Genomic DNA, 14373 nt, shown 5'->3' with positions numbered 1-14373 from the left:
ATTTAATGTATTTTCTAAAATAATGGAGGAGAACTGAATCTGGCCATGTCTTGGCATTTGCAATCCTCATAAAAAATCAAAGGTATCAAGTAACTGATGAATGTTGAAAACATAGGAAACTGCAATCTTATCATAAATTAAATTACACTTTTATTCCAAACATTATTATTATTATTGTGGATTTTATACTATATTAATTCTAATTAAAATTTATTGATTTTCAATTATGATTTAATGTCCTTATTTGGATGTGGTCCTATGTGTATACATGTAATGCTAGGAGAGAGTATTTCTTATTTATATGTAAAATGTTAAATAGTTTTAATATTTAAAAAAATCAAGGCAAATAATAATTATGGTGGTTTGTTTGGTACAAAATCAAACAAACAATCTAAAACATGTGGGCCAATAAATTATGGGATAGTCATTATCAATCCAGTCTTTCAGGATTATCCTTAAAAGGCTGATTTCCAAAGCCAAAACCATCATTATCACTAACCTTTCTACAAATAGACCCTTAATCATAATCCAAATTATAAAAGTTTAAACGCATTTATTGCAGATCTACTTTAGTATTCTTTATTTATTATCCACCTTAATCAACGCAAACGAACGTCTTGAATTTGGTGACACGATCGATTATATTTTGGAAAGAAATTAAGACTACTATGAATTGTTTAACAACTCTTCTACATTTTCATTAAGGCGTATATAACTTCAAAAATAAACGAAACAATAATCCTGAACTAACTCAAAATTTCCTTTTTTATTTATTTATATCATCATAAATATATTAATATTATTATTATTATTTACTAATTATTTAGTATACATTTTTCATCCATATTATCATATGATTAAAAAAATCCTTGACACGTAAACTATTCAATTATTGTTGCTTATATACCAATATTTGTAGAATTTATAAGGGAAGCTCAAATCATAGGATGTCCTAAATCCTAATGAATTAGTGACGCATAATATTGCAAGCAACGATTTGTGTAAATGTCTTTGTGAAAATGTCTTACAACTTAATTCGGTAAAACTAACACTCAACGTAGCATAATCTCACTATAGTGGCATTTTGCAATGATTATTTGAAATGTATTATAATGAAAAAAGAAAATAGAAAAAATGAGTAGAAGTGTTGCCTTCGAAAATTAATAAATAGATAAATAAAAGTAAAGTAAATAGTATAGTAGTTAGCGGCAGGTGCAGGTGAGCCGGTTGTAGAGTAGAAAAGAAGGTAAGGCTTAAAGACATGAAGCGCTGGAGGCTCCGAGGAAAGCTCACTCAAAGTCACTTCTTTTCAACTCCCAAGGTCTCCTCACTCTCTCTCTCTCTCTCTCTAGATTTGAGAATCACTACTGCTAGTAGCCATTGTACGCTACTGGCTACAGTTCTCTCCCAACAATCTGCTGCACTCGTTCAAGGAAACAAGATCCACTCTATTTCTCCTTCCTTTCCCATCTGTACATAGTTACAATTTACAAAACACACACACCTTTCTGTGTCTATACATTCATGCTCCTACGCCACTCGCCGTGATCGGCGCAATTCGATTCAATGGATCCACAAGGGGCGGCTATGATGAATGAAGGCGGGGCTTATAACTTTGCCGAGATCTGGCCGGGTTTTCAGATGAATGCCGCTGCGACGTCGTATGGATTGGGCTTGGATCCGATGCTGATGGACCAGAGATCGAATCATAGTCCGCCGAATCCCAATTCCAGGAAGCGCCGCGAAGATGATGATTCTGTCAAGGGAGGAGCTTCTTCCACTAGCAACAGCAATAATACTACCAATAATAACAACACCAATGTTATGGTAAATCTCTTTTTTAAAGTAACAAATTGACTTAATTTTGGTGATTAATATCAAATTCATTTGTGCGTAACCGTCTTTACAATTATGTTTTTTACCTGTTGGTTTGGATATTGATAATTGTGTTGTTATGCAAATTCAATGTGTGCGATAATGCTGTTTGCCAGCTTGAACAGTTGATTGTATTGTGATTAACCCCTTGTATGATCTGTTTCATAAGGAATTTTATAGTATGAGTTAGTATATATGTGCTTCTGTGGGTGTGGAGGGGGGTTCAATTTTATGCGTCATTTGATTGTTGGAGATTAATGGTGTGGAAAGTGTATAGGGAGATATTAATTCATTTTGTTGAAGTTATAAGTTGGTAAATTGTTGTTGGAATGGAGCAGAGTGAAGCAGATAAGAAGAGAATGAAGGCCGTTGGATCTAATGGTGCTCGTGAAACTAAAACCGAAGGGGAAGGGAACTCGACTAAGGCGTCAGAAGCACTTGCAAAGCCAGCTGATCCATCAAAGCAAGACTACATCCATGTACGAGCAAGAAGAGGTCAAGCTACTGACAGCCACAGTTTAGCTGAAAGGGTAAAAGTGTTTCTTTGAATCTTTTTGAGGTTTCGGGGAAGAACAAAACAAGTCTACATGTTGGTTTGTTAGCCTTGATGAATAAGTAGTAGATGATGAATGGTAACTAAGTTACTTTTCTTATTTTCACCATCTTGTTTGCAGGCTAGGAGAGAAAAGATTAGTGAGAGGATGAGAATTCTTCAAGATTTAGTTCCTGGCTGTAATAAAGTAAGTACCAATAACTGTTGGACTCCATTATCTCATAGAAATTAGTTTCCCTTGAACTTATATGGAACTGTAGTTATGAAACACAAGCCTATTCTTTTTCTTGTTAATTACATTGAAATATATACTAGATATGTTAGCAAAGAGGTTTCTCAGCTTTCGAGGAATTAGGCTTAGTAAAAAGACGCTGAGGGCTTTGATCATTGTTGAAGCTTGTACCGGAAAGCTTTTAGTATGACGGATACTAATATTTATGCATAATTCCTGCAGCTGTATCTCTTTATATATTGGACTCTTTCATTGCTCATCTTTTTTGCCGAATAAGTTAGTTACACTACTTGATGCCCAATGATCTGTACATTTTTTTTCAACAAATTAGTGTTTTCTTCAGCTATTAACCATCTCCGTGCCTTAAGTCTTAAGAGTTTAATGCTGACTTATGCATTCTTTCTTTTATCTATTAATCTATTCAGTCTCTCATTTTGATTGTTATGTGACTATTTGTTGATTTCTGTTGTGTATATAGTTCAGCATTCAATTTGTATTTTCTCTTTTTTTTCTGTTTTATGGGCAAATCATCCTGAAATTTGATACTTATTTTTTCTTTTATAAAAAACTTGTAGTATATGACAGTATTTTATGGTTTCAGGTTATAGGCAAAGCACTAGTGCTCGATGAGATTATTAACTATATCCAATCATTACAACGCCAGGTTGAGGTAGATTGCTGTCTCTCTCTCGATTCCTTCTTGTGTGGGCAGTGTGATGAGTGGTGGTGGTGGTGGGAGGGGGCCGTGGGGGTCTGCGTGATCTTTTTGTGCTGTACCGCATACCGTGACCGGTCCACTTGGAATATTATCTAATTAATCATTATATGTGTCACAGTTTCTGTCAATGAAGCTTGAAGCAGTCAATGCAAGAGTGGGAATTGATGGATACCCTTCAAAAGATGTAAGTGCTTTAAACCAATCACCTACTTTCTTGAAAATATATCAACTTCATTTCTTGAACATTTATTCTGAAAGATGATTGATCCTCCCTGGAAAACGTTTCAGAAATAATGGTTGATACAGAGAATATGTCTAATTGTCAGTACAATATCTTTGCATGTTTTATAGTCACCGGATACAGAAATGTCTATGGTGTGAGATGACAATTTTACCTGTTTTCATTCGACAGTTCTCTCAGCAATCATTTGATAGTTCTGGCATGGCATATGTTTCTCAAAATACGAGGGAATACGGTAGGGGTTCTTCACCAGAATGGCTGCATATGCAGATTGGTGGCGGTTTTGAACGATCATCATGAGAACACTCCATGAATAAGAGCATTGAAAAGCTGTGCTTCTTCCTCAGAGACTGCAGCAGTATACATATTTTCTTAAATCTGATATATCTCAGTTCATATAATCAGGTGTAGATGTGTTTAAGCGCGTTGTTACTGAAGATTGTATCCTAACAATCCATGCCTGACGTCGGTCTCCTATAGAAGAGCTCCTCCCCATTTATGTCAGGCAGATAAGATTCATATTTCACAGAGTATCAATGATATTGTAAAATGCCCTGTTCCCAACTTTGAAATTCTTCTTGTTGTATTTATCTGTCATTGCCATTAAAAACTGGGGTGTGACAAAGTCTATTGTTTCGTTGAATAAAAATAAGTTACATATATATCCAGAAACAAGCACACACCATCTGTTTCTCTGCTTTTTATCCTTCCTGCAATCTAGGAAACAAAAACACAAAAAAAAATCCTAACTATTTTCTAAAGTGCAATTTGCTGGCCCTCCCCTAATGGTGGATTCATTGATGAACTGCATCTCAACCCAACCACAAACCACATACACATGAGTCCTCTCCTCGTACCACGCGGCCAGGCCCTCCCGGACCATCCCATCATACTTGATCTTGAACAGGAGGGGCTTATGAAACGAGCGGCTCTCAATGAGAGCCGTTGGGACGAAGGAGGCAGGGACAGAGATCGCGGTCGTGTTTATGGTGACATTGAACAACATGTAATCACCAACACTTATGAAGAAGTCGCCCGTCCTAGACACCCACAGCAGCTCATGGTCCAAGAAAATCGACATCACAGACGTCTCGTGGTAGATGCTTCTCTCACCAAGATTGCTGATGTTGAACCTAACATCACATTTCCCGGTCACCCTATCCGGGGCAGCCTGAAACTCGGAGATCGTTAAAGATTTCAGGACAAAGAGATGCTGGAATTCCTGGTCTGTCACAATCTGAGTTTGAAGGTAAGGGAAGAATGCAAACACAACTAATACTAATGAGATTGTGGCTAAGGCTGTCATGAATATGCGATCCCAATCTATGACATTGCATGCAGACCGCATCTGCACGTTGAGATCATGGAACAAGGTTCGAAGCTCAGATTCTGTTGAGGTTGTTGTATGAGCTTGATCCTCCACCTCCAACGTGCCCACCCGGTCGTACCTGTCCGGCCTTCTGATACGTCGAGGCGATGTCGACGTGTTTTCCTCCATGGATCAACCAGAGAGATGGGACATGAAAACAAAAAAAAAAGGGTTTGTATCTTGCCAAAATGAAACAAGGTGCATGTTTGATATGATAAAAATATATTGTTCTAGTCAAGAATTAGGACACAATGATATGATGATGATATCCTTTGCTATATTCTTGGCTCCAAGATTGATAGGAGGATCACTCATTTCACCCTTCCCTTCCATTCTCTCTCTATCCTTTATATTCACACACCTAATTGTGTCTTTGGTTGAGGATTCTAGTACCATTTTCTCTCTGCCACATTATTAAGCTAGCCAAAATAACCCTATTAGGTACCATTTCGTTTGCTATGACTCATTATAGTATGATTATCTATCTATAATTAAGTTGTGAGATTATTTTAATTTGAGGAGTGATTATGACTCATTATCATATAATTATCCATCTAAAATTAAATTGTGATATTCAATCCCATGAACCAAACATAAGACGTATTTAATCATACTATGACATAATCTTGCAAATCGAACCAACCCTTAGTTTACATATTCATGAAGAAACCAGTAAAACTCGTGTCATCCGTCATCATAAGTATTTTTTGTAGATACAGACTTATATTCTTTCAACAAGTGTACTTGAACTTATCCAATTGGCAAACACAGAAGCTTGTGCGACAAAGTTAAGCATCCTCTCCAAAATCCATGCTATTTTCTTACACAGTAAATCAACAGCCTCAGATTCTTCACTTTCAAATATATGTCCGAATTATTCTTTCTTTAGTAACAACAGAATCATGGGAAACTCGGACAGTAATCACACTTGTACGAATATGTAAAGACGACAAGACTTTACGTTTTGATTCTTTCAACCCCATTTGTTAATTACACTCAGATATTAGGCCAATTACTTGCACATTCTTTCTAGATTGATAATCGATTTGCTTACACGTACCTACTTTCGAGTTGTGAGTCTACCACCATGTATAATTTGATTATCCTTTTATTTTATAGATTTGATTTGACATGTATCGTTAATACGAAGAAAGAATATACACATCAGATATAGTAGTTAAAATACTGAAAAACTGAGATGCCAAAACTATTAACTTTTTTAATAGCGTCGTTAAACTTGCAAATGAAGCCGTTACAGTTATATAGTACAGTACAAAGTAGGGAGTATTATTTGATTCTCGGACACCCAGATTTGTTTAATTTTTGGTTAACTTGGTGCATATATACATGATAAAACCATCTTTTGTCTGCAGCAAAGAATCCAGATTAATTTTTGTCACTTTCCAATATATTCTGTTGTCCATTAATTTCAGATGATCAAACGATCATTTTCCAACTAAGAGTGGTTCTTGTATAGAGAGGTGGACCATGGGTCCATGGCCACAAGAAACTCTAAAGTTGTTAATCATATCTTGTAGTACAATTATTCTCTACATAGATAATAAGTAGTCATTTAAAAATCTTAAATTTGAACGAGTTTGATGCCACTAGACTATATCCTTAATTAATTTGAGCTTGTTTCTGTTTATTAATGAGGTTGTGCTCTTTTTATTTGAAGGTTGGTATATTTGCATGTTCAGTCAAGATCTTTATAAAAAGGAAAAAGAAAAGAGAGCTTCAGCCTTCAAACAAATCGTCAGTACACAAAATAAAGCATGCTTTTCTTTCTCACTCTTTGTGAGAGACGAAAGAGAAAATTAAAATTGCTGGACTTTGAATTTCCAGATAACTAAAACTGTCACTTCTTCAACTTAAAAATTAAAATAAAATTGTCACTTCTTCAACCAAAAAAATTAAAATTCATTAAATCCTACATTAATAACATTTGCAAAAAGGCTACGTTTGTAATTAATTTATAACTTCGCCATATCATACCTACAAATGCCATTAGGCATTATTAAGGGTGAAATTTACAAAAGATAAGATTAGAATCCTCATTAATTTTCGAAAATCCCATTCTCTCTCTAGAATCAATAAAGCAAACAGAAGCACTCCAGCCTATAAAGAACCAAACCACCCTAGCCATGCACTTCAAAACCCAAACAAAAACACCTTCCCCTTATCATCATCTCCCACACATTCTTACATCTCCAATCATTCCTTCTTATTTTCCATTAATTCTCACACATTTTCTTCTCCCAGATTTTGAAACTGGAGATGAGGGATTTCTTGAAAGCCAGTCTTCGATTAGTTCTTTTACTCGGATTTCTTCGATTCTTGATCATTGAGGCTCATCATCATCATCGCCACCACGAACCAAGAATTAGGGCTTTCGAGATGCTAGTTATAAAAAAAGAAGCTTCTGGATATATGAAGAATGAGTTTGTTGAAGCTATGAATATGGTGAAAAAGAAGCATAGAAATCTTTCAAAGTTGGAGCTTAACTACATGAGCAAAAGGAGAGTTCCTAATGGTCCTGACCCCATCCATAACAGGTTTGTTCATAATCAATTCTGCATCAAATATTGTTATATTTCCAAAATTAATTAATTGTGATAACTTATAAAACTACCAAAGTTAGTTAGTAATTTTATTTATTATATAACTCAATTTTGGCTACGTACTATCTCTAAAAAGGTGGAGCTTGCATGACCTATAGCAATTTTCGAGGTTATGATAGATAAAAAAATGTGTACTTTGTTTTGTCATCTAATTAGTTATATAGAAAATAAAGCAGACGAAAAAGAAAAGCTTACTAACATTATCATCACTTTATACAAACATTTTTGTTTTTAATTTCCCCCACTTTTGAGGGTAAATTCAAACTTTTAATGTTGCCTTTTTTTTGCTCTCTTTTTTTACTCCCTCCTTTATTGTTGGGCTAAACACTTTCCCAAAATTAAGTACAATATGGCTTTATAAGAGATTATAGTATGATAGCGTTATAATTCGATATAAATACTCATCATATGAATTAGTATATGGAGTAATTTTTGTTTAATTTCTTTTAAACTTCATAATCAAAAGCTAAATGGAGTACACGTGTAATATCATCAAGTCATATGCAAGAAAACTTAATTAGATTTACATGTGAATATTATCCTCCTCAATTGTTTTTAAATGTTTTTGTTCTGACATAACAAATTTAATTAGACTTTTCTTTGCAATAACAGAGGAGCTGGCAAATCTCACCGACCACCAGGCCATGCTTAAGGCTGAAGGTTAAATAAATCTCAGGAACTTAAAAAAAATCGAGCTCGTTTGGATTAGATTTTGTTTTTGTTTCAATTAGGTAGGAAATATTTGAGTTTTATTTACAGAATTAAGTTTATATATGTGGGCTAAGTTTGTTTGAGAGCATTTATTTGTCCTGAATTTTACAGTGTTGGTGTAATTGTAGATTTCTCTAATGATGATTATGCAAATTTTCGCGGATGCATGTAAGAAGGTTGTTTTTTACCGAGCTTGATTTTTATTATTTCTATTGTAAATATTTATTTGACACTAGCTATGCAATTTCCAACAAAATATTATAATTGAGAATAATTTATCCCAATTATATTCTAATTAATGAAGTAGTACTAATTAATATCCTTGTTAGTCAACTTTATAGCAGTATAACATTACAAAAATGTGCACTTAAAATAAAGAAAGATAGACTATTACATGTAGCAGCCACCATGCACTGTAGATACAACGGCTCATTATTCTGAAACAAAAATAAAAGTGAAGTATGGAATCAGAATTTAATCAAAAGGAAAGCTCGGATATAAGAATTTTCCTATAATCAATTTTAATTATTTAATTTAATGACAATAATCGGCAAGTGTTTAAAATAATACATAAAGCGAATCCACCAATTAAAGTAGCTTGATTTGTTGGGGTTAGTCTTTTTCATCAGATTCTTTTGTGCTGTGTTGGTCATCAGGCTTTAGTCCCTTCGAAATTGCTAAAGTTATTTCAGATTCTCCAAACTCGTCTCAAACCACAGACTCTATCTTGACATGATTAATTGAGTATTGATAAGAACCTTGGCCCCTCCCACTGCTTGGGAGCTTATAATTTCATGTTCTATTCCACTCCCTTCCTCGTCTCTTGTGCCTAGGTATCCACCGTAAACTTTTCCTCGTTTGAACATCGCCCTATCATCTGAATATCCATTAAACGGAAAAATCTTATTAGAATTATTGGCATAACTATGTGGCAATTATTTTTGTGAACTCAAGAATGATTTATAAAAAATTATCCAGTTATAAAAAATTAAAATAAAAAGATGAATACCATCACATATGTATTGAATAGCTTGGGCTAAGACTCAACCCTATTTGCACCAATATAGGCCAGCCAAGCGGGCCCAAATGAAATGAGCGAGTGATAAGATCCAAAATTAAATACGACGATTATTTTGCCCCAATTCCATCAATTTTAAATCTATCTCGATTTTGAAGGATAAATAAGAATTGCTGAATCCCGACAGCGATTAAAGTATGAGAATCTATTGCCCCTCGAGGTAAATTAAAATCATTCTTTTTGCGATGACCCTGAATTATTGATTGGTGGATAATTTGATATGCTATGATATTATTGATGAAATATGTTTGGAGCACTACTTTTAATATGAGTTAGAGGTTATATAAGAACAAGAATTTAGTTTGCCATGGATCACTTGTATCGCAGTATGCTACGGTTGCATAATATAGAGCCTGGACGAGATTGGTCTCAACTAATAAGTTAAAGCTAGTCAAACTGATACAATCAGGCATGTTGCCCCTGCATGGATCGTGTAAATTAAATTGTGATAGGGCTGTAATATACGATTCCGATTGTGCAGCATCGGGAGGGATATTGTTTGACACAGCTTGGGAGTAGCTGTTGGGTTACACATAGCGGTGTAGACTGAATTATGAGCAATATATGATGGACTTACGTTGGCGTGAGAACGTGTGTTTGGAAATATTATTGTGAAAAGCTATAATATGACAATTGAAATAGTGATATGTAGTAACTTATGAGCATATGTGCTTAGTGTATGAGCTATACTTAGTGTATGAGCATATGTACAAGGCAATGCCCTTTCCTTGTAAAGACAATAATATGACAATTGAATTAGTGACTAAATATAACTCAGGAGCATATATGCTCAGTGTAAGAGCTGTATTAGAACTATTGGGTATTACAATGCCCTATCCTTGAACCAAAAAAATAACTTGGGTTTACTTTCTTCGACAAGGCAAAAAATTTCAATTAAAAAAGTCTAGGTTGTTAAACAAGGGAAGATTGAGGAGTATCAATTATGCTAAACAAGGGAAGATTGAGGAGTATCAATCACCAATGATACTGCAGAAATCATGGAATAGAATTAGAGGAGTAGATTGATAGCATTAATAGTATTCCATATATGAATATTGTATGACACCTATAAAAAGGGGAAGCATATGTAGAACATGATCATCAAGGAATATACAATAAACACTTATTCTTCTCTATTTTTCCTAACCATGCCCGATATCCATTTGAAGATGGTATCAGAGCAGGGGTGAGACTCAGAGTAGTCTCATCACTGTCTCGGACCAATCCCGAACCCTTCGACTAAAACCCGGCAGATCCTGCCAAAACCCCAAACCATGTCAGAAAGCAATGAACCACCAAAGCCATCGGAAACAGAGCAATTTGCTCGAATGTTTGCCGAATTCATGCGCACAAGTATTGCGCACAGCCAGAGAGAAATAGTTACCACGGATGCCTCACCAAACCAAAAATTTGAACCCCACAGAATCGATTCATCACCGTTAGTTATCGGAGAAAAACTAAACGGCGAAAACTACTCCACATGGGCCGTCGTCATGAAGGCGGCAGTCAGCGGAAGGGGATTGATATCTCACCTCACGGGAGTTCCAATTCCCCCCGCAAGGACCGACAAGCCTTCGAGAGATGGCAGCAGGCAGACCACTGTGTTTTTACGTGGTTGATCCAAAATGTCGAACAAAAATTAGTCAGCCGTCTGACTCAGTATCCAACGGCGAAAGATATATGGACGAGTTTGGAGATCACATATTCAAGCGGAGGAGACAAGATTCAAGTGTACGACCTGTAAGCAAAGGCAATAACGTTAAAACAGAAGGAAGAATCCCTGGAGGATATATGGACGACGTTGAATGATCTATGGATCTCCATTGATAGGAGACAACCAAATCGGATGAAATACACCGAAGACATTGAGATTTACAACCAAGAGAAACAAGAACAAAGGCTGTTCCAATTGCTCGTAGCCATAAGCGGCAAATATGAAGGCATAAAGAAAGAGATATTGAGGCAAGAACCACTTCCCTCAGTGGAGGCCGCATATGCTGCCCTCCGGCGAGAAGACGCCAGATCCGCAGTCCTACAGATCGGAGACTCCGGCACACAGGGGATTGGGGCCGGGTTGGCAGTAACCCAGCCGTGGAAAACCCCGGCAGCACACCGCAACCCCCCTCAACGAAGCGGCGAGAATGGCGGAAATTGGAGCAGACGACCGGAGGAAGACAAGTCGAAAATGTTGTGCACTCACTATGGGAAGCGAAAGCACACACGAGAGACGTGCTTCGAGTTACACGGCTACCCGGAATGGTGGCAAGAAAGAAAATCAAAGCACCACTCATCTCCGACGCCATTCAAAGGGGGTCGGGCAGCTGCAGCCGTGGCCGGAGGTGAAGGAATCCCTGCCGCCGCCGCTACTACCAACCGGAACGGAACGGAGGGAGCGGTGGTCGGGACAGCGTCAATCGCCAGAGGAGAGGCCGAGCCGGATGTGGAGGCGGTAAACCTAGACGGAGGTACTTTTAGGGTTAGAGATTTAATCTCTAATCCTCAAACTTCTAATTTATTACCCCAGAAACCCCACATCAAAAATATTACACAAATTCACCCCCATGACCTTGGAAAACCGCAGAAACAACCCTCAACTCTTAAAAATTCCCAAATCGACCCCAGAATCTCGAAAAATGCCAAACCTAATCCTAAAACTTCAAGATATCCCCAAACAGCCCATATATCTTGTGAAAATAGATTTCAGGTCCTCGAACATCTGCCCACAGCTTACGCCCTATCAGCCTCCTCCGGAAATAAAATTGACAAATGGATTTTTGACTGTGGAGCCACCGATACGATTACTTATGATATTGCTGATATTTCTAACATGCATAGGGCACCAAAAACTCATATCCAAACGGCCAGTGGAGAATGTACTTCTGTGGAAGGAGCAGGAACTGTCAGAATTTCGCCTGCTTTGACTTTATCCAACTGTTTATATGTTCCTTCCATGTCACACAAATTATTATCAATTAGCCATGTGACAAAAGAGTTAAACTGTACTCTCCTGATGCAACCCAACTTTTGCCTTTTGCAGGATATCAGAACAGGGGTAATTATTGGACGTGGCACTGAAAGGAACGGGTTGTATTATGTGGACGAGATAGATCAACAGGGAACTGTCTTGCTTACTCGTGGATCGTCCGAGAGGGAAGCTTGGCTCTGGCATCGCCGTTTAGGACATCCATCCTCGGGTTATTTAAAAATTCTCTTTCCTAAATTTAGTCAAGAAATGTATTGTGAAACTTGTGTGTTGGCCAAAAGTCATAGACACTCTTATAAATCCAATAACACCCGAGTTGATTCATTGTTTTCTCTAGTCCACTCTGATGTGTGGGGTCCATCTCCGGTTATAGGGGGACAAGGGTTTAAATACTTTCTTCTCTTCATAGATGATTGCTCTCGCATGACATGGGTCTACTTTATGAAACACAAAAATGAGGTCTTCGATCATTTTAAACACTTTTACACCCTGGTACAAACCCAATTTCAGAAAAACATACAGACCCTTAGGTCCGACAACGGGGGAGAATTTGTAAACTTGAGCATGAAAACCTTCTGTCACGATAAGGGTCTAATCCATCAAACTACATGTCCATATACCCCTGAACAAAACGGTGTATCTGAGAGAAAAAACCGTACTCTTCTGGAAATGGCACGTGCAATGCTAATTGAATCCAACACCCCCAGAAATTTTTGGCCCGAAGCTATTGCATCATCTGTATATCTCACAAACCGACTACCCTCTAGCACACTAAACCTCAAGACACCACTAGAAGTCCTTTCAACACAAGCACAAATTCCGTTGCCCCTAACTCTTCAGCCTCGAGTACTTGGATGCTCCGTTTTTGTCCACATCCCTAAGCATGAACGTACCAAACTATCACCTTGTGCCATAAAGTGTGTTTTCGTGGGATATGGGGCTTCCCAGAAAGGATACCGATGCTTTGATCCTAAATCTAAACGCATGTTTACCACCATGAACTGTGATTTCCTCGAAACAGACTACTTCTTTAACTGCCTTACTAGTCAGGGGGAGAGTGATAGTGACCTACTAAGTCGGTTAAATCCTTCAGCAGCAGGCCCACCAGGCTCACCAAAGGAAGTCATCAACGAAATAGTACAACCCGGACCACCGATCAGTGACATCGCCCAAGAAAACCCTTTACTGATATCCGCTGTAAGTACTCTCGATACTCCTTCTGAAGGTGGAAATATCGGTGACAATGTTCCTACATCGTATGAAACTGACCCTGGAACAGATAATGAGTCCGAACCAGACAATGGAGCTGTACCAGAAATCTGCGACTTACTAGAAGAAAAGATGAATGAAGGAGTTGGAGGATACAAAATACTACCACCGAGATCCAACCGAGGAATTCCACCAAAAAGATACAGCCCTGAAATATTAGGCAAGAAGGCTAAGTACTCAATTGCAAATATGGCAAAAGGGCAACTATCTGAAATGGCACATGCATTTGAAGCAGCACTTTATGAGGAAGAAGAAATTCCCTGCACGGTGGAAGAGGCTTGGAGACATAGGCATTGGAGAGAAGCCATGCTAAAGGAAATGGGGGCACTAGAGAGGAACAATACTTGGGAAAAGTGCATGATACCAGACGGAAAGAAGGCAGTCGGGTGTAAATGGGTGTTCACTATCAAACGCCGACCAGATGGTTCCGTAGAAAGGTACAAGGCACGATTGGTAGCAAAGGGGTATACCCAAACCTATGGGGTAGACTATGATGACACATTCTCTCCAGTAGCAAAGATGAACACGATCCGAGTGCTAATGTCCGTTGCTGCGAACAGAGACTGGCCACTACATCAATTTGATGTCACAAATGCTTTTCTCCATGGGGAACTAAAGAGAGAAGTATACATGGAAGCACCACCCGGATTCTCACAGGGGTACAAGAAAGGAGAAGGGTGTCGACTGAAGAAAACTTTATATGGACTCAAGCAATCCCCAAGA

General features: G+C 37.6%; 2 protein-coding genes across 2 annotated transcripts; both read left to right on the top strand.

The window, feature by feature from the left end:
• The first annotated feature begins 1272 nt into the window (after window positions 1-1272).
• Window positions 1273-4281, top strand: LOC121795188 (transcription factor BHLH094-like). Its single transcript, XM_042193649.1, has 6 exons — window positions 1273-1827; window positions 2214-2405; window positions 2550-2615; window positions 3262-3330; window positions 3497-3562; window positions 3791-4281. Exons 1-6 carry the CDS (start codon window positions 1567-1569, stop codon window positions 3917-3919), a joined length of 783 nt encoding a protein of 260 aa, XP_042049583.1. The 5' UTR covers window positions 1273-1566; the 3' UTR covers window positions 3920-4281.
• A 2844-nt stretch (window positions 4282-7125) lies between these two features.
• LOC121793804 lies at window positions 7126-8492 on the top strand. The gene is made up of 2 exons (XM_042191839.1): window positions 7126-7543; window positions 8222-8492. Exons 1-2 carry the CDS (start codon window positions 7266-7268, stop codon window positions 8259-8261), a joined length of 318 nt encoding a protein of 105 aa, XP_042047773.1. The 5' UTR covers window positions 7126-7265; the 3' UTR covers window positions 8262-8492.
• Window positions 8493-14373: the final 5881 nt, after the last annotated feature.

The sequence above is a fragment of the Salvia splendens genome, chromosome 3, assembly GCF_004379255.2.
Source record: "Salvia splendens isolate huo1 chromosome 3, SspV2, whole genome shotgun sequence".
NCBI classification, from domain to species: Eukaryota; Viridiplantae; Streptophyta; class Magnoliopsida; order Lamiales; family Lamiaceae; genus Salvia; species Salvia splendens.
This window is presented reverse-complemented; position numbering and strand designations above follow the sequence as displayed.

Excerpts from the sequence above, each read along its gene's own strand:
- LOC121795188 (XM_042193649.1), top strand. The coding sequence starts at position 1,567 with ATGGATCCACAAGGGGCGGCTATGATGAATGAAGGCGGGGCTTATAAC. Across the intron at positions 3,331-3,496 it reads CATTACAACGCCAGGTTGAG|TTTCTGTCAATGAAGCTTGA; the intron begins GTAGATTGCTGT and ends TATGTGTCACAG. Across the intron at positions 3,563-3,790 it reads ATGGATACCCTTCAAAAGAT|TTCTCTCAGCAATCATTTGA; the intron begins GTAAGTGCTTTA and ends TTCATTCGACAG.
- LOC121793804 (XM_042191839.1), top strand. The coding sequence starts at position 7,266 with ATGAGGGATTTCTTGAAAGCCAGTCTTCGATTAGTTCTTTTACTCGGA. Across the intron at positions 7,544-8,221 it reads CCTGACCCCATCCATAACAG|AGGAGCTGGCAAATCTCACC; the intron begins GTTTGTTCATAA and ends TTGCAATAACAG.